Source organism: Aquarana catesbeiana, linkage group LG07 (genome assembly GCF_042186555.1).
Source record: "Aquarana catesbeiana isolate 2022-GZ linkage group LG07, ASM4218655v1, whole genome shotgun sequence".
Taxonomy (NCBI): domain Eukaryota; kingdom Metazoa; phylum Chordata; class Amphibia; order Anura; family Ranidae; genus Aquarana; species Aquarana catesbeiana.
The window spans coordinates 305,344,782-305,368,065 of record NC_133330.1 but is presented as its reverse complement, the minus strand read 5'-3'; the positions used below and the strand labels follow the sequence as shown (position 1 = coordinate 305,368,065).

General features: G+C 44.2%; 1 protein-coding gene across 2 annotated transcripts in view; it reads left to right on the top strand.

Moving 5' to 3' along the window:
* The first annotated feature begins 201 nt into the window (after nucleotides 1-201).
* The window catches only part of SPATA1 (spermatogenesis associated 1), a 47,435-nt gene continuing 24,352 nt past the window's right edge, over nucleotides 202-23,284 (top strand). The window contains exons 1-3 of one of the 2 annotated variants that reach the window (XM_073593639.1): nucleotides 202-459; nucleotides 12,559-12,665; nucleotides 17,433-17,550. In XM_073593639.1, coding sequence (XP_073449740.1) covers nucleotides 403-459; nucleotides 12,559-12,665; nucleotides 17,433-17,550 — 282 coding nt within the window. In that variant the 5' untranslated portion in view covers nucleotides 202-402. Of the gene's footprint in view, nucleotides 460-585; nucleotides 605-12,558; nucleotides 12,666-17,432; nucleotides 17,551-23,284 lie in introns of those variants that run through there. The other variant, XM_073593640.1, reaches the window with a different exon arrangement.

Here is a 23,284-nt window from a genome sequence, read left to right as displayed (position 1 = left end):
CCCACACAGGTGTGCGCCGGGATCTCCAGGATACTTTCTTTAGGAAAGTTCTGTGAATTGAAGAACCTTCTATTGCCAAATCCCTGAGTAGGGCTTTGCAGCTTCCCAGTAACCGGACAAAGCCATGTCTTGACTACGGAGTCAGTCCTGCTAATTGTAACACACACAACAAAACAAAGCTTATCTGGATGTGATGCAATGTAGTCCCATTCCTGACGATGATGTGTGTATCTAGGGTGTGTCAGGTCCTACATTCAGCTGAATGGAACATACACCGAACGGTGAAAGTGCTCAATACTGCAAGGAACCAGCTCCCCTCAGACCCCGGAATAAAAAATATCCATCCGTTCGTTGATCGACTTCTATCGGGATGCAAAGAGACGCTCCAGGATTTCCTTCACCATGGACAGCTACCAGGTTCAAACTCCTATGAGTCAGACAAGGCCGTCTACAGCGGGGGTGAGCACACACCTTCCATCTGCTACACCTTTCATTCCCCCCATGTGTGGAATATACATTGTATGAAAATTTACAACGTTTTCGATTGGCGTGGCTGATGTTTGTTATCATTTAGGAGATTTCAGATTCACATTTCACTTAAACGGTATTAAACCCACAAGCAAACTCTTATTATATTGCAGCTTACCCATTCTTAGATGTGTTGGCTGCATTCGTTTTCTTTTTTAGGCTTTCTTTCTTCTATTTTTCACCTGGTGATCCAGCCAGAAAGTCTGTTGTTTTTCAAAAGCTCAAGTTCTCCAGCAGAATGTATCAGTTTACAGGGACGAGGCCAACCACTTAAGACAGACAGGGGTGCTTAGAATGATCAGTATTTATTTATTTATGTATGTAAAACCTTTATCCCAAAAGGGAAAAAAACTGTTTGCTGTAAGTGATGATAAAGTGTCAGATGGAATTTGTCTTTAATTGGTTAGTATATTTAAATCTGCTACTAAATTTAACACTCCCCCCCCAGACTGACAGACTGACAATGCTGCTGTGCCCCATGTGCTCCTTCATCCAGAGTGGGTGGGGGCACTCTAATACAGGAGGTGCGTTACTGGCCAGATCACAAGGTGAAAATGTAATGATTGGTAAGCTGCAATATTTAACATTTTTGGTTTTGGTTTTAACCAATTAAGGGCCGGAAGGATTTACCCCCTTAATGACCAGGTCATTTTTTGCGATACGGCACTGTGTCGCTTTAACTGAAGGGTCGAGCGACGCTGTACCCAAACAAAATTGACGTCCTTTTTTTCCCACAAATAGAGATTTCTTTTGATGGTATTTGATCACCTCTGCGGTTTTTATTTTTTGTGCTATAAACAAAAAAAGAGCGACAATTTTGAAAAAAAAAAGCAATATTTTTTACTTTTTGCTATAATAAATATCCCCCAAAAAATATAAAAAATAGTGTCTAAAAATGTTATGTGTTATGCCCCGTACACACGGTCAGATATTGATCGGACATTCCGACAACAAAATCCATGGATTTTTTCCGACGGATGTTGGCTCAAACTTGTCTTGCATACACACGGTCACACAAAGATGTCGGAAAATCCGATCGTTCTGAACGCGGTGACGTAAAACACGTATGTCGGGACTATAAATGGGGTAGTAGCCAATAGCTTTCATCTCTTTATTTATTCTGAGCATGCGTGGCACTTTGTGCGTCGGATTTGTGTACACACGATCGGAAATTCCGACAACGGATTTTGTTGTCGGAAAAGTTTATATCCTGCTCTCAAACTTTGTGTGTCGGAAAATCCGATGGAAAATGTGTGATGGAGCCTACACACGGTCGGAATTTCCGACAACAAGGTCCTATCACACATATCCGACCGTGTGTACAGGGCATTAGTGTTACAGTGTCTAAAAATAGGGAATAGATTTTTGGCATTTTTATTTTTTATTATTTTTTTTACTAGTAATGGTGGTGATCTGCGTTTTTTTGTTTTTTTTTAGCGGGACTGCGACATTGCGGCGGACAGATCGAACACCTAACTGACATTTTTGACACTTTTTTGGGAACTAGTGACATTATTACAGTAATCAGTGCTAAAAATCTGCACTGACATTGTACTAATGACACTGGCAGGGAAGGGGTTAACATCAGGGGTGATCAAGGGGTTAAATGTGTTCCCTGTTTGTGTTTTCTAACTGTATGGGGGACTGTGTGACTGGGGAAACACACAGATCTGTATTCCTGCATAGAAGAAAGACGGGATCTGTGTGATCTCCCCTGTCAGAACGGGGATTTGCCTTGTTTACACAGACAGATCCCTGTTCTGTCACTGCAGGGAATGATCACGAGTGGTCAGCGGACATCCCGCCCCACCCGCTGTTTGGCTCCCCCCCCGCTGGCCAGTGGGCATGCCCACAAAATAGAGTTCCCGAGCCGACGTACAATGATGGCGATTCGCAGGAACGAGCCGACCTGCTGCGGCTGGTCTTTAAGTGGTTAATACTGTTTTAAATTGACACTGAAAAAAAAATGATATTCCAGCATGTATGCTTAACCACTTCAGCCCCGGAAGAATTGGCTGCTCAATGACCAGGTCATTTTTTTTGTGATTCAGCACTGCGTCGCTTTAACTGACAATTGTGCGGTCGTGTGACGCTGTACACAAACAAAATTGACGTCCTTTTTTTCCCACAAGTAGAGCTTTCTTTTGGTGGTATTTGATCATCTCTGCGTTTTTTTTTTTTTTTTTTGCGCTATAAACAAAAAAAGAGCAACAATTTTGAAAAAAACACAATAATTTGTACTTTTTGCTGTAATAAATAGCCCCATTTTTTTTTAAAAAAGCACATTTTTTCCTCAGTTTAGGCCGATATGTTTTCTTCTACATTTTTTTGGTATTAAAAATCGCAAAAAGCCTATATTGATTGGTTTATGCAAAAGTTATAGTGTCTACAAAATAGGGGATAGATTTATGGCATTTTTATTATTATTATTATTATATATATATATATATATATATATATATATATATATATATATATATATATATTTTTTTTTTTTTTACTAGTAATGGTGGTGATCTGCGATTTATTTATGTTTTTTTATTAAAACTGCGACATTATGGCGGACACATCGGACACATTTTTGGGTTGATTGACAATTATACAGCAATCAGTGCTATAAATATGCACTGATTACTGTTTTAACGTCACTGGCAGGGAAGGGGTTAACTGTGTTCCCTGACTGTGTGTTCTAAACTGACTAGAGGAAATGACAGATCGTGGTTCCCAGCTTGTAGGAACTCACAATCTCTCTCTCCTCAGCTTACAGAACAGGGATGTGTGTGTTTACACGCACACGTCCCTGTTCTGCCTCTCGTGCCCGCGATCGCTCGTGGCCAGTGGTCCATGCGACCGTCGGCCATGAGCAACGGCACCCCCCGCTGTGCAGTGCGCGTGCGCACGCGCGCCTGCTATCACGCTTACAGGGACCGACGTACAGCTATGACGGTTCGCAGGATCGCGCTGACATGCTGCAGTGGTTAACTCCTAAAAGTCCCTTTGTTTGCTTCAACTGACTGTGTGAATTATTGCTGCTGCTCCCCACTTACAAATGTTCAGTCCCTTCCTGTCTACATGCACATCCTACAGATTATTTCCCCGGAATGGTTTACTGATGGTGACAACGGTGGTCCATGCTTGTGCACTTTGTGCCAACACGGCCACATGTAGTCTCCTCTGGGGGCACATGATAGAGGGTGACAACACAGAACACAAAGGAATCACATGGCAGGTGTTCTGTTAATTAATAGTTGCATAATTACAACATTTTAGTGCATTCTTATTTTTCTTATGGGAGCCAAATGATAAATACATTCACTGGCCACTTTATTAGGTACACCTTGCTAGTATCGGGTTGGACCCCCTTTTGCCTTCAGAACTGCCTTCATTCTTCATGGCATGGTGCAGTTGCTCCAGAGCTTAGTAAATGAGCAGAAACTCTGCTGACTTCCATCATCCAATCACATGCAAGCAAAAAATGCTGTTTTTTATATATTTTTTTTTCTTGCACATGATTGGGTACACTTTGCAAAGTGAGGCTTTGCCTCATTTACTAAGCTCTTTAGCAACTGCACTTCAATAGTGCACAATCTTTTTGTCTTTAGTAGTGTTACTAAAGGCAAAGCATTTTTTTAAAATTTTGGCTAGAGTGGAAAGGAATTACAACGCTTGTCATTTTTTATTGCTGCCTGTGCCCCCTTTAAGGAGATTCACCCTCTCTATTCGTCCTGTTTACTGTTATCACTGAAAGTGAAAGTAAAAGAAAATCCCAAATTTTGGGTTGTCCCCAGAAAAGTAATAGAGGGGGAAATCGTCCAATGGGGACACTGGTTCTGGTGACCTGGGGGTCCCTAAGGAATTCCCTAATCTTAGGGATTTCCTCTCACTTCATGTTTGGCTATGGGACAGGAAGTGAAGGGAAATCTCCCCAATGGGACAGAAAGTGAAGGGAAATCTCCCCAATGGGACACAGTAGGGCGAAAATAAATCTAACCAATAACCAATAAATCTTGCTCTATCCAAAATACAAAAAAAAAAAACGAGTTTTGCCTAAAGTTCTACGGGTATTTATTATCGCTATTTGCGCTTCAATGTGCACCGGTTCGATTAATGACTTTTCCGGCGCACCAATTAATGAATGAACTGGTGCAGTGCCTTCTTCTTAGTAAATCACCCCCAGTGAGTACCAGCCTTCTGGACCTCGATACTTTTCTTGGCCTCTTTTGGGAGAGCTTTTCCTTTTTACATTCAGGATTATGCTTCTGCTGAGGAGTCCATGTTTAGAACCAGTTTACCTTCATTCTAAAAGGGGTGTCCTCACCCTGAAGAAATAGTTTAGTTTTATTGTCCTCTACTGCAAGTTGTTGAAGTTGGTTGGAGTACGTCTAGGTTCACCCTCACCCTATCCCAGTTCTCTAACAAAAAAACACATACGCGGCCTGTTCTCTGGTGACTGTGAAATACCATGTGCCTGGCTGTTGCGTGCCTATCAAGGCAAAGACCAAATAGCCAGACCAGTCCCAGGTCTATTCTACATTATGTATTGGTATCTAATGGGTATGATGCTGGGTGAATATACTCTGCATCCAGAAAGTATTCACAGCGCTTCACTTTTTCATGTTTTAATATGTTCCAGCCTTATTCCTAAATGGATTAAATGCATTATTTTCCTCAAAATTCTACAAACAATACTCCATAATAACAACGTGAAAGAAATTGGTTTGAAATCTTTGCAAATTTATTAAAAATAAAAAATGAAAAAAATCACATGTACATTCAGTAAGTATTCACAGCCTTTGCCATGACACTCGACACTGAGCTCAGGTGCATCCTGTTTTCACTGTTCATACTTGAGATGTTCCTACAACTTGATTGGAGTCCACCTGTGGTGAATTCAGTTGATTGGACATGATTTGGAAAGGCACACACCTGTCTATTAAAGGTCCCACAGGTAACAGTGCATGTCAGAGCACAAACCAAGCCATGAAGTCCAAGGAATTTTCTGTCGACCTCCAAGACAGGATTGTATCAGGGTACAGATCTGAGGAAGGGTCCAGAAACATTTCTGCAGCATTGAAGGTCCCAGAAGTGGCGGCCCGTCCATAGGGGGCGCAGGAGCGCGTCACCCCCCCCCCCCCCAAGCTACTTATCAAAATAAAAAAAAAGTTTTTATAAAAATGTCCCTTTAAGTGTGTGCGGGGGCGGCGGGGCGCCGGACACAGAGGTGCTATGGGAAGCATTACGTCATCGCCATCATGTGATTGTGGGGAAGCAAATCTATCGGCTGACGTTTAGACTACCCATGGAGCACAAAGCTCTGCACTCTCCGCACTCCCACTCTGGCATTTATGATCCTGTGGTGGTTAGTGATTGGTGGGTACGTAGGGCAGTGATTTTATCGGACCTGCCAATCACTTCCGGTTTTTTGAGTGACTCATCCTGGCTGGTCCGATGGAACACGAGACATGAGCAGAGGAGTCGGCCGGTGATTGGGGCATATCACTGAAGGAGCTGCTAGGAGGTAAGATTGAGCAGAGCACACTTGTCTCAGACCTGCATTGTGATCGCAGCATCTGCCTGTGTAGTGGATCTGGGGAGGAGGAGGGGGGAGTGCAGAGGCAGTGAAGGTTTGAGAAGCTTTTAGCGCATTCCCAGGACAGTACATCAGGATGGGGCTGCTAGTGTTAAATGTGTGGCTGGTAGGGGGAGGGGCAGCCAGGCACGCAGTGGGTAATATTATGCTAGTTGTTCAGGCTGTCCTCTCATCTCATCTCCTCTCCTCTCATCTCCTATCACCAAGCTGCATTTAATCCCAGTCTGAGAGCAGAGATCGGAGCTTCTCCCTGGCAGGGGGGATCTGATCATACTGGATGGCATGGTGCGTAGCTCCCAACTGTCCCAGATTTGAAGGGACTGTCCCTGATTTGGAGCAATGTCCCTCTGTCTCTCTTTCCTCCACATTTGTCCCTCATTTTGGTCTGATCTATACAGTTGTATATAAAATGCACTTTTTATCTTTCAAAAAGTGTTTCCCGGTGCTAAACCTTTCATCCAAATTATAAATTGCTGTATTTGTACATTTCAAAAGCCAATATAAAGGACTAGTAGTGGTAAAAAAAAGCCCTTGTGGGTTTAACTAATCTTTTTTTAGGTTAATTCTCCTTTAAGGGGGCGTGGCAGGGGGCGTGGCAGGGGGCGTGTCCCATGCCTACATACTTTTGCTAGTAGGTGTCCCTCGATCCCATCTCAAAAAGTTGGTAGGTATGCATGGTGACATTGTGCTGGGAGGACAGGAGATGACAGCAGGAGGGGAAGACAAGGTCTGTTTTGCGCCCCCCGCCCCCCCTAAAACTTTGACCACCAGCCGCCACCGGGTCCCAATGAGTACAGTGGCCTTCATTATCTGTAAATGTAAGAAGTTTGGAACCACCAGGACTCTTCCTAGAGCGGGCTGCCCGGTCAGACTGAGCAATAGGGAAGAAGAGCCTTAGAAAGGGAGGTGACCAGAAACCCAATGGTCACTCTGACAAAGCTCCAGCATTTCTCTGTGGAGAGGAGAAAGTTTCAGAAGAACAACTTTCTCTGCAGCACTCCACCAATCAGGCCTGTATGGTAGAGTGGCCGGACGGAAGCCACTTCTCAGTAAAAGGCACATGACAGCTCGCCTGGAGTTTGCCAAAAAGCACCTGAAGAACTCTCAGAACATGAGAAACAAAACTCTCTGGTCTGATGAAACAAAGATTGAACTCTTTGGCCTGAATGGCAAGCGTCATGTCTGGAGGAAACCAGGCACTGCTCATCACCTATATATAAAAGGCAGTACAGAGCTTAAAATTTAAACTAATATTAATAGAAAAAGTCCATGAAACTGGTAAAAAAGTTCAAAAAGCACAGATAAGCTTCCGGTGTTGAGAGTGAAGAGATGCACGATATATGGTGACTTCCGTGACACCCTCCACCAACGTAAGGATTGGCCCCTCACCTCATGACATGGACCCCTGAGTTAATCAGTCAGGTCTAAGGCTGGGTTCACACTGGTGCGACACGACAGCCGTCCTACTTTGGATCCGACTTTGCCCTGCGACATGAAGCCGGCATGTGTCCGACTTTCAATGAACGGGGATCCGACTTGGATCCCCGCCAATGCCGGCACTGTGTTTGGTATGAATCTTTAGGGGGGAACTCCGCGCCAAATTTTAAATAAAAAACCGGCATGGGTTCCCCCTCCAGAGGCATACCAGGCCCTTGGGTCTGGTATGGACCTTGAGGGGAACCCCCTACGCCGAAAAAACGGCGTGGGGGGTCGCCCCCAATCCATACCAGACCCTTATCCGAGCACGCAGCCCGGCCGGACAGGAATGGGGGTGGGGACGAGCGAGCGCCCCCCCCCCTCCTGAACCGTACCAGGCCGCATGCCCTCAACATGGGGGGTGGTGCCTTGGGGGAGGGGGGCGCGCTGCGGCCCCCCCACCCCAAAGCACCTTGTCCCCATGTCGATGAGGACAAGGGCCTCTTCCCGACAACCCTGGCCGTTGGTTGTCGGGGTCTGCGGGCGGGGGGCTTATCGGAATCCGGGAGCCCCCTTTAATAAGGGAGCCCCCAGATCCCGGCCCCCCACCCTATGTGAATGAGTATGGGGTACAGCGTACCCCTACCCATTCACCTAGGAAAAAAGTGTCAATTTAAAAAAAAAACACTACACAGATTTTTAAAGCATTTTATTAGACAGCTCCGGGGGTCTTCTTCCGACTTCGGGGGTCTCTCCGGTTCTTCTCCACGCTCTCCGGATCTTCTGCCGGGCTCCTCCGCTCTCTTTTGCTCTTTTGCCGCTCTTTTGCTAAAGCGGAGGAGCCCGGTCTTCAATCTTCTGCCTTCTGCCTTCTGGCCTCTTCTCCTGATGTTGACACGACGCTCTCTGGGGCTAGAATGCTCTCTGTGCGCTCTGCTCTGACTTATATAGGCGGTGACCCCGCCCCCTTATGCCGTCACAGTCCCTGGGCATGCTGGGACTGTGACGGCATAAGGGGGCGTGGTCATCGGGTGATGACCACGCCCCCTAAAACGTCACAGTCCCAGCATGCCCAGGGACTGTGACGGCATAAGGGGGCGGGGTCACCGCCTATATAAGTCAGAGCAGAGCGCACAGAGAGCATTCTAGCCCCAGAGAGCGTCGTGTCAACATCAGGAGAAGAGGCCAGAAGGCAGAAGGCAGAAGGCAGAAGATTGAAGACCGGGCTCCTCCGCTTTAGCAAAAGAGCGGCAAAAGAGCAGAAGAGAGCGGAGGAGCCCGGCAGAAGATCCGGAGAGCGTGGAGAAGACCCGGAGAGACCCCCGAAGTCGGAAGAAGACCCCCGGAGCTGTCTAATAAAATGCTTTAAAAATCTGTGTAGTGTTTTTTTTTTAAATTGACACTTTTTTCCTAGGTGAATGGGTAGGGGTGCGCTGTACCCCATACTCATTCACATAGGGTGGGGGGCCGGGATCTGGGGGCTCCCTTATTAAAGGGGGCTCCCGGATTCCGATAAGCCCCCCGCCCGCAGACCCCGACAACCAACGGCCAGGGTTGTCGGGAAGAGGCCCTTGTCCTCATCGACATTGGGACAAGGTGCTTTGGGGTGGGGGGCCGCAGCGCGCCCCCTCCCCCAAAGCACCAACCCCCCATGTTGAGGGCATGCGGCCTGGTACGGCTCAGGAGGGGGGGGGGCGCTCGCTCGTCCCCACCCCCATTCCTGTCCGGCCGGGCTGCGTGCTCGGATAAGGGTCTGGTATGGATTGGGGGGACCCCCACGCCGTTTTTATCGGCGTAGGGGGTTCCCCTCAAGGTCCATACCAGACCCAAGGGCCTGGTATGCTCTTGGAGGGGGAACCCATGCCGGTTTTTTATTTAAAATTTGGCGCGGAGTTCCCCCTCAAGAACATCTGAGCACAAGTCGCGTGCCAAAGTCGGATCATGCAAGACGGCAATCCGACTTTGACCCGACTTCAATGATAGTCAATAGACTGAAGTAGGATCAAAGTCGGACCAAAGTAGTACAGGGAGCATTTCTAAAGTCGGAACGACTTGTGTCGGACCAGTTAGGACGGCTCCCATAGGGAAACATTAAATTTCACACGTCATGCGACATGAGCTCCCAATGTCGGAGCGTTTGTCGGACCAGTGTGAACCCAGCCTAATACAGCATTCCCATTGCTGGGCCAATGTGCACACATCAGGGCCCTGGTTTATCCACAATGAATGGAAGCTCTATTTCTGGACTGGGTGGCTTACATGGCTTTCCACATACATGATCACTTGCATTGCCTGGGATGCGACCTCAGCTGATCGATCGAAATATGACTGTATTCATGAACAAAGTATCTCAGTGCTGCCGATCAATGCAAAACCATCAATGATATTCCTCCCTGGCTGATCGACTCAGTTTGACTGAATCCAATCGAAGAGTTGAAGAGGATCCCATATTCAGACTGTCCCTCCACTGCAAGTTATGATGTGTGCATATTGACCCAGCAATGGGAATGCTGTATTAGACCTGACTGATTAACTCATGGGTCCACGTCATGAGGTGAGGGGCCAATCCTTACGTTGGTGGAGGGTGTCACGGAAGTCACCATATATCGTGCATCTCTTCACTCTCAACACTGGAAGCTTATCTGTGCTTTTTGAACTTTTTTACCAGTTTTATGGACTTTTTCTATTAATATTAGTTTAAATTTTAAGCGCTGTACTGCCTTTTATATATTTCTGTTGTATGGGATTTGATATTTTGACCCTCAGTATTTCAGCTGCTTTTATCTTAGGGATTACTGTTGCGCTGGTTGATTTTTCTCCTTTGAGACCGTTCATCACCTGGCCAATACCATCCCTACAGTGAAGCTTGGTCGGGGCAGCATCATGCTGTGGGGGTGTTTTTCAGTGGCAGGAACTGGGAGACTTGTCAGGATCAAGGGAAAGATGAATGCAGCAATGTACAGAGACCTCCTTGATGAAAACCTGCTCCAGAGCGCTCTGGACCTCAGACTGGGGCGAAGGTTCATCTTCCAACAGGACAACAACCATAAGCACACAGCCAAGATAACAAAGGAGTGGCTACGGGACAACTCTGTGAATGTCCTTGAGTGGCCCAGCCAGAGCCCAGACTTGAACCCGATTGAGCATCTTTGGAGAGATCTGAAAATGGCTGTGCACCGATGCTCCCCATCTAACCTGATGGAGCTTGAGAGGCCCTGCAAAAAAGAATGGGAGAAACTGCCCAAAAATGTGTGTGCCAAGCTTGTAGCATCATACTCAAAAAGACTTGAGGATGTAATTGGTGCCAAAGGTGCTTCAACAAAGTACTGAGCAAAGGCTGTGAATAGTACATGTGATTTTTTTCGTTTTTTAATTTTTTATAATTTTGCAAAGATTTCCAACCAACTTCTTTCACGTTGTCATTATTTGGTATTGTTTGCAGAATTTTGAGGAAAATAATGAATTTAATTTATTTTGGAATAAGGCTGTAACATAACAAAATGTGGAAAAAGTGAAGCGCTGTGAATACTTTCCAGATGCACTGTAGTTCTATAACCCCCTCCAGTAATAAATGTCCCACAGCTATACAATTTATTGTAAAAATAGGATCATGTGTATATGGATATTTGCCTTGACACTGTATGAAAAGGAGTTGGTGGTGCCACCCAGAGTTCTTCCCCATGCAGATTGAGGGGCTCCGGGATGCTTGTCGTATATATATGGAGGAGACTGTATTTTCATTTTTCTCTAGGATTAGTAAATGCAGGCCGAGGGCTGGTTCACAGCACAAAAACTCACTTCAAATCCGTTCCGGATTCATTTCGGCATGCACGGTTTTTGATGCATTCCGGTGTGTTTTTTATATACGTTTCCGGATGCATTCCAGATGCTTTTTTTTTTTTTTCCTTGTTTCCAGTTTTTTTTTTCCCGCTGTACTGGGGTCTGGTGGATTTTTGATGTGTTCCAGTGCATTCCCATGCATTTTTTAAAATTACTTTTACCATGTTCCAGTACAGTCCAATACAGGAAAAATGCAGCATGTTTTACTTTTTTTATTGGAACACCCTGAAACTGACCAAACTGGTGTGAGCTATGTCATTGGAAACCATATAATGGTTTTTGTAGATCTGCACAGCACTCATTTTATGGGTGGTGACTAGTTCCGGAGCTCCATTCAAGGCAAAGAGGAGGTCTCGGCCTAGGGCCGTGTTTAAATATTGACTTGAGGCGAGACAAGGGGCCCGAAGTCTGTGAGGCCACAGCAAGTCAGGAAGGCTGATATGAAGAAACGCTGAAAACCCTTTGAGGGAAACCCTTTGTGTGATGTTTGGAACTTTCTGTTAGTAAAAGTGGGCAAGAAAGCTTGATACCAGTGGTGTCGCTAGGGGGTGGCTATTGGGGCTTTAGCCCCGAATCTGGGGCTCATAACCCCGAGTTTCTGCAGGTGTCCCCAAGGGGAGGGGAGGCCCTCTGGGGACCCTGATGCAAGGAGGAGGCTCTCTGGGGACCCTGATTTTAAGGGGGAGACTCTCTGGGGACCCTGATGTAAGTGGGGGTCTCTCTGGGAATATATACACACACACGTATATTACTGTATATACATGTGTATGCCCGCCCAAGCGTATGACTTTCTTTACTACGCTGCTATGGGCTCTAGCCCCAGATCTTTTGTAGATCTAGCAACGCCCCTGCTTGATAAAAAGATTTTGGCTAGTGGACTGAGTCATTAGATGTGCTTCATTTGAAAAAAAAAAAAGCTATGCATGCACTTCATTATCAAAAAAGTATGGAGACTGCTAGTGCTGAGCCTCCTTCTAAAAATGCTAGATGCCTGACTCTGTCTATGCATGCGGTGTTTACATTTTACTTTGATCATTGGCTTCAAAGCATCTTCCAGATTGTACCAAGTTTGCACTTTTCTTCAAAGTGTGACCTCATGTGTTGTATTTGTGTGCTATTCTGAGTATTAAACATTCCAAATTATTGTAACTCTAATGCTGTATGTCAATGTTCCTCATTTCCAGCTGATTGAGCTTCATGTCTATCTTGTGCCAGAAGAACTCTGGAACCCCAAATTAAATAAAGTAACCATAGATGTGATCTGGAGATTCGTTTCACTTGGATTCATAAGGTGAGAACAATGCTATCTGGAAAAGTCAGTCGGTATGTGAAAAACCTGAGCCACAGATGTGAGAGATTACTCTAATAAATTAAATCAGCAGCAGGTACTATATCAATAAATGTGAGAATCAATGTAGGTATAGTTATGCTGGCCATACACTATACGAAAAATCGGTCATTTGGACAGTTTTTCGGCCAGTTAATGGGCACAAAATCGATAATCATTGGGATGTGTTTTTGAGGCCGAAAAAACAAAGGACAAGTTTGGAAATTTTCTGCCGAACGAACGATAAATTGATAGGTTAATGTGTTTCCCGTCCGAACTGTTTGCATTAGGCATATGTAAAAAAAAAAACAAACAAAAAATTGATTCATTTATGTCCACTGAACAATTTTTCGGTCATTACATGATGGCACTATCGTTTGCTCTCACAGCCGAATGTCCGTTTTTTCGAAAATGGATTTGGGCGATAATTCGTATAGTGTATGGCCAGCATTATGACCGCTCTAAAAAGTGATGAACATGTGCAAAAAAGTTATAAATCATGAATATGTCTAATATTATATGGAGCCTAAAATTGTGAATAAAGTGAGAGCGCAAATACAAATCCACGAAATAACTCTAAAACAATAAAAAAGCCGGCCCTAAATCGGTAAATAATGACCTTGCTCAAAAGTGATGAAATATGTGCACAAGGATTCCTAACAAAATATACAGTATCTCACAAAAGTGAGTACACCCCTCACATTTTTGTAAATTTTATTCTATCTTTTCATGTGACAACACTGAAGAAATGACACTTTGCTACAATGTAAAGTAGTGAATGTACAGCTTGTATAACAGTGTAAATTTGATGTCCCCTCAAAATAACTCAACACACAGCCATTAATGTCTAAAACCGCTGGCAACAAAAGTGAGTACACCCCTAAGTGAAAATGTCCAAATTGGGCCTAATTAGCCATTTTCCCTCCCCTGTGTCATGTGGTGTTACAAGGTCTCAGGTGTGAATGGGGAGCAGGTGTGTTAAATTTGGTGTCATCGCTCTCACTCTCTCATACTGGTCACTGGAAGTTCAACATGGCACCTCATGGCAAAGAACTCTCTGAGGATCTGAAAGAAAGAATTGCTGCTTTGTTGAATTGTTAAAGATGGCCTAGGCCAGGGCTCAAAATTTCAAGTCCTGAGCCACTAGCAAGGCCTTAAGAGTTACTTGCCACCAGTTGCCCCGCCCAGCCCTGCCCTGCCCCTAAGTCCGCCCCTAAACACGCCCTCATAAATTATCTCATGAAATTACACTGTTAAATGTTTTATGCAGAATTAAGTTCCAAAAATAAATATTAACAACAACTTTAACAACATTAACATAAAGCATATCAGTACCCATTAGTGCAGCCTCATCAGTGCTCATCAGTGCAGCCTCACGGTGCCGATCAATGCAGCCTCACTGTGCCCATCAAATGTAGCTTTACGGTGCTCGTGAATGCAGCCTCACTATGCCCATGAAAGCAGCCTCACTGTGCTCATCAATGCAGCCTCACTGTGCCCATGAATGCAGCCTCACTGTGCCCATCAATGCAGCCTCACTGTGCCCATCAATGCAGCCTCACTGTGCCCATCAAATGTAGCTTTATGGTGCTCGTGAATGCAGCCTCACTGTGCCCATGAATGCAGCCTCACTGTGCCCATGAATGCAGCCTCACTGTGCCCATCAAATGTAGCTTTATGGTGCTCGTGAATGCAGCCTCACTGTGCCCATGAATGCAGCCTCACTGTGCCCATGAATGCAGCCTCACTGTGCCCCATCAAATGCAGCTTTACTGTGCCCATCATCAATACAGACTCACTATTGCCTGGATGATGGATAACACACACAGCGGGCATCCCCTGCTGTGTGTCACGAAGCTGGGTCTGTGTTCGGCGGCGCTGTAACAAGGTCCCGCCCCCCTAGACCGGCTCGTGTGATAGGCGAAACGCTGATTCAATCTACTATCCCACGAGCTGGTCTAGGGGGGGGACCTTATTACAGCGCCGCCAAACACAGACCCAGCTCCGTGACACACAGTGGGAGATGCCCGCTATGTGTGTGTGATACACAAGAGGAGGAGGAGAGAGAGGAAGGGGAGCGCTGCAGCCTCAGCTCAGCTCAAAGTGGCCCCAGTGCAGTCCGATATCGATCAATGGAATCTCCTCTCTCCAGGAATCTTTCAGGTAAAATGGGCAAACCTCCTTTCTTCAATTGGCACCCACATCGATAGGAGTGCGTCACGATCTTCTCCATGTTAGATAGTCCGGATAAACGCATGGGGAACAAGAGTGCCACATAGTGTAAAACCAAAAAAACAAATGGTTACACTTACATTCTTCTGTGTCATGCCTGACACAAAGGCAAAAACAGTGTGTACAAACAAAGCGAGCACCGCCGGCTTCACACGCAGCACAGGCTGCGAGCGGCAGCGGGCTGGTAAGAGGTGACGTCACTCCAAAACTTTGCCTTATGTCATGACGCTTCTGATGATGACATTACGCAGAAACGCGTAAGGCAGAGTTATGGAGTGACGTCACCTCGTACCAGTCCACAGCAGCTCACAGCCTGTGAAGCCGGCGGTGCTCGCTTTGTTTGTACACGCTGTTTTTCCCCTTGTGTTGGGCATGACACAGAAGAATGTAACTGTAACCATTTGTTTTAAATACTTATTTTTTGGTTTTACACTGTGGCACTCTGCTTCTGTTCCCTAATGCGTTTATCCAGACTATCTAACATGGAGAAGATCGTGACGCACTCCTATCGATGTGGGTGCTAATTGGAGAAAGGAGGTTTGCCCATTTTAGCTGAAAGATTCCTGGAGAGAGGAGATTCCATTGATCGTTATCTGTACATGTATTGTGCTACTTCCCAAGTATTGTTTTCTAGGAGGTGAGAGAATGATATTTAAGATAGGCTTACCTGTAAAAAAAAAACTTTGAAATGGTTGTAAACCCTTAGGCCAGGTTGATGTGCAAGTGTGACCAACTCTCAATGAAGCGGGTTCACACATGTCCAGGGTGGCCGCGGTCCGGATCCCAAAAGGGTCCTGTCCATTTTTGGGTCTATCTCAGGTGCGAATTCAGACAAAAATTCGGACCCGAATTGCACCTGCACCGGTGACCAGGAACGCACCGGACCCCTTGGGAACCGTGGCCGAATCAGGTGATATACACATAGATGAAACAAATCCTCCAACGTAAGTTGTACTTGTTTTATCTGCAGTCTTCTTCTTTACATGTGTTTAAAGTCCAGAACTTAAAACGCTTGTTTAAGCTGTCAGAAAAAGGGGACGAAGAGCTGAAATTACAGTGGGCAGAGCTCAGTGAGGAGAGTTCTGACAGCTGATTGGAGGGAAGGGAAATCCCTCCTTCACACAGGAACAGACCTGAGGCTGTAAATTAGCTGGAGCTCCCTCCCCTGTCACCATTTTTCTCTTGGTGTCAGAAAAACTTGTCAGAAGTGATTCATGCTGATAGCAGAGGAAGGAAGCAGCAGAAAGAAATGACACCTAGTTCTCTAAATTGATGCAAGTACACTCTATAGAGGGATTTTCTTTGTTCATATTTCATGTCTGAGGTTTACAACCACTTTAAGCCATACACATGGATCTAAATTCGGTCCATTCAGCAGGGACCGGCCGAATTGCAATCCATGTATGGGCACCCTGGTTGTGTACAACCAGACTGTCAGGTTTTTTCTCCTGAACAATCTAATATGGCCTCATTAAGTCAATGACATTGATCTAATATGACCATGTGTTAATATTAGGTTGATGATGATCCAAGCATCCCTGCCCCTTTGTAACATTAGCTGTGGGGTAGACATGTGCGCCGTCAATAAATTCGTTTTGTTTCGTTCCGTTCTGTTTCATATTAAAATTAATTTGTAATTCGTGTCCGAAATTCAATTCGGATTCGTACGAAATTTTCGTTAAGTTCGTAAACTTTTCGTAACAATAACGAAAGTTCGTTATGATGAATTTATCATTATGAGGGGCTCTCACCATCCCTGTGCTGTGCTGACTTCCTGGTTTCTTTTTAACCTTTAGTTTTGTTAACTTTTCGTAACAATAACGAAAGTTCGTTATGATAAAATTATCTGAAGTTCGTAAATGAAATTTCGTATTTCGTACAAAATTCGTATGCATAAAAATTCGTATTTCGGATCCTCACGAATGTACGAATTTCTGGAAATTCGTATGAATTTTCGATTAGTACAAAACTAATCGCACATGTCTACTGTGGGGTGCGGAATGCCTTGGCCACAGCTGATTGGATGACAGGAATGAAATCTGCCTTCTGTGTTCAAACTCAAACCTGGCCCCAAACTAACGCAGACTCATTCCTAGTAGCCACACTTGTATCAATGTAATCAGTCGATCATTCCATGCGACTAATATGTTCAATTTGAATAAAAATTGTAAACCACAGACCCTCCATTTAATCAATTTAGTAAGTTTTCCATCAATTTTAAATACTGGCAGTTCGACTGGACATGGTGGAATTTTACTATCGATCAAACGAATATCTGAGCGTGTGTCCGACAACCAATCATAATGCAGATTGAACAAATGATTGCTTTTAATAGATTGTATGTAAGAGATCATATTTTGATTGGATTTTCAAAACTGCGCATGTTGCATTCATATTAATTGATGATGAATCGTTCGTTTGTGATTGCTTGTACCTACAGGAGATCGATCTCCTATCACTACGTGTGTGGTCACCTTAAGATAACTGTATCTTTTTCAGGGCACCCCCTGATATGAGGCTGCGGACCCTGCGAGAGAATCTTGCCGAGATCTTGGGGGAAGATGCTGTAACTGAAAAATTTGTGTTCTTAAAATGCGTCGGAAGCAGTCTTGCTGTTGTAAGTTTTTTTTTATACACTAAAAAACATTTGACAAGCAGTGTCGAAATATGTCAACAATACAAAATCATCTAAAATTGTAAAGAGAATTAGAATAGACAAAGCAAAAACAAAATTAAAGTGACACTAAAGCGGTAATAAACCCAAAACCGAACAATGTAATGGGTTGCAGCTTACCAATCATTAGATGTGGTGGCTGCATTTGTTTTCTTTCCTTAGGATTTTTAGGCTCACTCTGTATTCACCTGGTGATCAGGCCAGTAACACACCTTCTGTATTAGAACGCCCCCACTCCGGATGTATGAGCACAGGAGGCACAGCAAGCAGTAGCATTATCAGTCTGGGGGGGGGAGGTTTCATTTACTAGCAGATTTAAATAAACTAACTGAAGCTAAACTCCACCTTACACTTTATAATCAGTTACAGCAAACTGTTTTTTTTTTCTTTTGGGATACAGGTTTTACATGAACAAATAAAAGCTGATCATTGTAAGCACTGACATTGGTTTGTCTCATCCTTGCAAACTGATACATTCTGCTAGAGAGCTTGTGCTTTTGAAAAACAGACTTGCTGGCTGGATCACCAGATGAAACTAGAAGAAAGCCTAAAAAAGAAAACAAATGCAGCCATCACATCTTATGCCCTGTACACACGATCGGACATTCCGACAACAAAATCCATCAGATTTTTTCCGACGGATGTTGGCTCAAACTTGTCTTGCATACACACAGTTATGGTTGGAAATTCCGAACATCGAGAACGCGGTGATGTACAACACGTACGACGAGCCGAGAAAAATGAAGTTCAATAGCCAGTGCGGCTCTTCTGCTTGATTCCGAGCATGCGTGGCACTTTGTGCGTCGGATTTGTGTACACGCGATCGGAATTTCCGACATCGGACTTTGTTGTCGGAAAATTTTAGATCCTGCTCTCAAACTTTGTGTGTCGGAAATTCCGATCGAAACTGTCTGATGGAGCCTACACACGGTCGGAATTTCCGACAACAAGGTCCGATCGCACATTTTCCATCGGAAAATCCTATCGTGTGTACAGGGCATAAGAATTGATAAGCTGCAGATTTGGACCTCTTGGCTGCTTCTCTGATTAATGCTCTCCTTGCCCGGCCTGTCAGTTTAGGTGGACGGCCATGTCTTGGTAGGTTTGCAGTTGTGCCATACTCTTTCCATTTTCGGATGATGGATTGAACAGAGCTCCGTGAGATGTTCAAAGCTTGGAATATTTTGTTATAACCTAACCCTGCTTTAATCTTCTCCACAACTTTATCCCTGACCTGTCTGGTGCGTTCCTTGGCCTTCATGATGCTGTTTGTTTACTTATATTCTCTCACAAACCTCTAAGGGCTTAACAGAACAGCTGTATTTATACTGAGATTAAATGACACACAGGTGGATTCTATTTACTAATTAGGTGACTTCTGAAGGCAATTGGTTCCACTAGATTTTAGTTAGGGGTATCGGAGTAAAGGGGGCTGAATACAAACGCACCCCACGTTTTTCACATATTTATTTGTAAAAAAAAAAAAAAAATTGAAAATCATTTATCATTTTCCTTCCACTTCATAATTATGTGCCACTTTGTGTTGGTCTATCACATAAAATCCCAATAAAATACATTTACGTTTTTGGTTGTAACATGACAAAATGTGGAAAATATCAAGGGGTATGAATACTTTTTCAAGGCACTGTAAAAAAAGAAAGTCCAGGTTGAATACATGCCTTCCCCTCCTCCATCTATAAGCATGACAGCTTCTTTATGGAGAAGACAACAAGCATGACAGGTCTGGCTGGATCTGCTTTTGCCATTGACAATTAAGTGTAAAGTGAGCTAAAGTACCATAATAATCTTTGGTAGGCTGTAAAAGGTTTTTATCCAAACAATTCCTTGTGTGGGTTTGCAGTGATTATTTATTCAGGCAGAAATTAATAGTCTGTATTGTATCTCAGTTTTCCTGTCTCTGTCACCGATGTGCCTGGCGGCGGCCTTGGTCCTGGCAATCTGATTTTATTGTTGTGTGGCCAAATATTTGCTCAGCTTCCCGGAGATGAGCTTTCACAACGCACAGCCATTTCCCAACCTTCTGCTTTGTTCCTCTAGCTGCATTGCTCCTTCTCTATTTTTGGTGCACCTCTATGGGGTCAGCTTTGGCCTTTAGGTGGAACACCTGCTTGTTTAGCCAATGAAAAGATTACTTCCTTCCAACGGCACCATGTCCTGTCCACTTGTGTTCTCATGCTTTTATCAGCTGCCATATGTACAATGTGTAACCTATAGGCTCTAAGACCTAAATTCAGTGAAGATTCGATATCTTAAGACCAGGCTTTTTCGGGTTATTTTTTGTTTACAAGTTTAAATCCGTATTTTTTTGCTAGAAAATTACTTAGAACCCCCAACTATTTTTTTTTTTGTCTTCTTTGGCAGAGACCCTAGGTAATTAAATGGCGATCGTTTTTTTATGTCAAACAATATTTACGCAGCTGTATTTCAATTGCAATTTTTTGGGAAAAAATACATTTTAACCATTTGCCTACCTTCCTGCCCAGGCCAATTTTCAGCTTTCAGCACTGTCACACTTTGAATGACAATTGCGCGGTCATGCAACACTGTACCTAAACAACATTTTTATATATTTTTTACACAAATGGAGCTTTATTTTGGTGGTATTTAATCTCCACTGGGTTTTTTTTATTTCTTTGCTATATAAACAAAAAAGACCAAAAATTTTGAAAAAACCCAAAACTTTTGAATAGTTTATTATAAGATGTTGGAAACAGATAATTTTTCTCCTTCACTGATGTGCGGTGATGGGCACTGATGGGCATTGATGGGCACTGATGAGAGGTCACTGGTGGGCACTGATGAGACGGCACTGATGAGGAGGCACTGGTGTAAACTGATGAGGTGGCACTGGTGTAAACTGATGAGGTGGCACTGATAGATGGCACTGGTAGGTGGCACTAATGGGTGGCACTGATGGACACTGGTGGGCACTGATTGGCAGCACTGTTGGGGCTGTACAGATAATCAGGACACTGATGATCAGTGCCCAGATTATCAGTGTGCATGTCCCTTTTTATAGAAGCCGATGATCGGCTCTCTTCTCCGATCCTCATGCTGCCAGCATGAGGAAAGGAGTACCAATCACCGGCTTCTATTGACATCCGTGATCAGCTGCGATTGGACACAGCTAGTCACGTGGTAAAGAGCCGCTAATTGGCTCATTACCTTAGTCTGTGATCAGCAGTGTCTGGGGACAATGCAATCACAGAGCGCACCACCCACGCCCAGCAGCGGGCGCAATCACGGGAGGCTGTCATATCACGGCCTCCCAGAACTAGCTGTCTGCGCTGTAGCCATCTCCATAGGTGACGTTTTTAAACTCCTTTACAATTTACCTGTTTAGATTTACAGAGGAGGTCTAGTGCTAGAATTATTGCTCTCGCTGTAACGTTTGTGGTGATAACTTAAATGTGTGGTGCAAACATCGTTTACATATGCGGGCGCGACTTTTGTATGCGTTCGCTTCTGCACACGAGCTCGGAGACATTTTTTTTCCCTATTCATTTTACTTTTTATTTTTATACTGTCTCTAGATATATTCATTTTTATTTATTTATTTTTTATTTTTATTTTTTTCATTTTTATTCCTTTTACAAGGAATGTAAACATCCCCTTGTAATAGAAATTATGGATGACAGGTCCTCCTTTATGGAGAGATCAGGGGTCAAAAAGACCCCAAATCTCTTCTTTACCTTTTTAAAAGCAAAAGATCGAAAAAAAAAAAGTTGATCTTTTACTTTGAAAATAAAAAAATGATCATCTTCCAGCCTGGGCCAGAAGTCGTCGCTCTGGTTCTCCAAGGCCAAAAGAAGATCTCCTCTTTACCTATGGGAGCTACCCGACCGCACTGTCGGATTGTTTGTCGAGCGAAAAAAAAAAAAACATAATCCACTTGCAAACCACAATATGTGTGTATGTATACGTGTGTATATATATATATATATATATATATATATATATATATATATATATATATATATATATATATATATGCATTGCTTTTGGCAAGTGGTTAAGATATGTTAATTGTGCCTAATCAGTACTATTTGCCTGGAATTCCTCCCAAAACATCAATATACTTTCTGTGCCTGACTCATAGCTGGATGTCTGCTTTGTGGAATCATCTAAGGTGGGGCCACCAAAGCCTGTAAATAGAGGGCCAGTTTACTGTCCTCCAGACTTCAGCGGGGGCTGGACTGTGGTCGGTGGGAGTGGAAAATACCCCGGCATCAGTGGGAGTAAACAATACCTTACGCTTGGTGGTCAGTGGGAGTAAAAAAAAATACGTAGGACTTGTGGATAGTAGTAGGAAGAATTATGTCCCATCTTTGGTATTAGTGGTAGGAATAGTGTTGCATCCTTGGTGTCAGTGGAAAGAACAGTTTCCTCACAGTTTGTGTCAATGGGAGGATTAGTGCCACATCATTGGTGCCGGGGGGGGGGGGGGGATAGTGCTGCATATTTGGTGTTAGTGGGTGGAATAGATCCCCATTGTTGGTGTCAGTGACAGGACTAGGGCCCCATCATTGGTCTCAGGGGGGGAATAGTACTGCATATTTGGTTCCCCAAAGAATAGTTCCCCATTGTTGGTGTCAATGGAATAGTGCCACATCTTTGGTGTCAGTAGGAGGAATAGTGCCACATTGTTGGTGTCAGTAGCAGGAATAGTGGCAGGAATAGTACCTCATCATTGTTGTCAGTGGAAGGAATTACGTCCCACCATTGGTGTTATTGGAAGAAATAGAGCCCCATTGCTGGAGTCAGAGGAGAAATTATGACCCTCTGTTGGGGTCAATGGAAGGAATAGTGCCCATTGTTGGTGTCAATGGGAGGAATAGTGCCCATTGTTGGTATCATGCTTCTGCATGCTAGTCTCACCAGATTTGAAGTGAAATTTGGTGATTCCATTACTGTGCTGCACGCCGTTTTTTTTTCTTGCTGGAGAGGAGGACCTACGGTACAAGGATCCTTCTGCTACTGCTAATTTTTTTCTGTGGGTCTCTGATTTCTGTACCTCTCCTGCTGCTTCTTGAATATTTACCCACTAAGTCTTTAGATAACCAGTAATCAGAGGGGCGGCTCTGACCTGAGGAAGCAATTCCTTCTTGGCTTACGCAGAGAAACAGTTAATAACCATATAGTTCTAGGATTGAAGTGCCACTCTACAATTTAATGGTAACGAAGCAGATTCATTTGGTTGCATTACAAACAAAGGAATCGATGGGAGTCCTTTAGTGTGTAGAAGCTGTCAGCCTAGAATCCAGACCCCCTGTTCAAGCACCACTGTTAAAACTACTGATTAGTAACACAGTTGACCCCGCAAAGTCACGGTTCAGAGTTCGCGGCCTCAGCCTGACTACTCGCGCTCCATGCAGTACAATGGAACCATTCTAATAGGAGCAACTCAAGTCGCTCCGACTTAGAAAAAGGTTCCTGTACTACTTTTGGGGATGACTTATGGAGCGGCTTGCATTGACTTCTATACAGAAGTCGTTTTTCAAGCCACGCTGAAGTCACGCTGTCCTGGGCGTCTTCAGAGTTGGACGGGAGTCAGGAGTGTGAACCATTTATAGGCATTTTTTTTACCACATCCAAAATTTGTGGATTTTCACAATTCGCGGGTGCTTAAAGAACGTAACCCCCCATGAATTTCAGG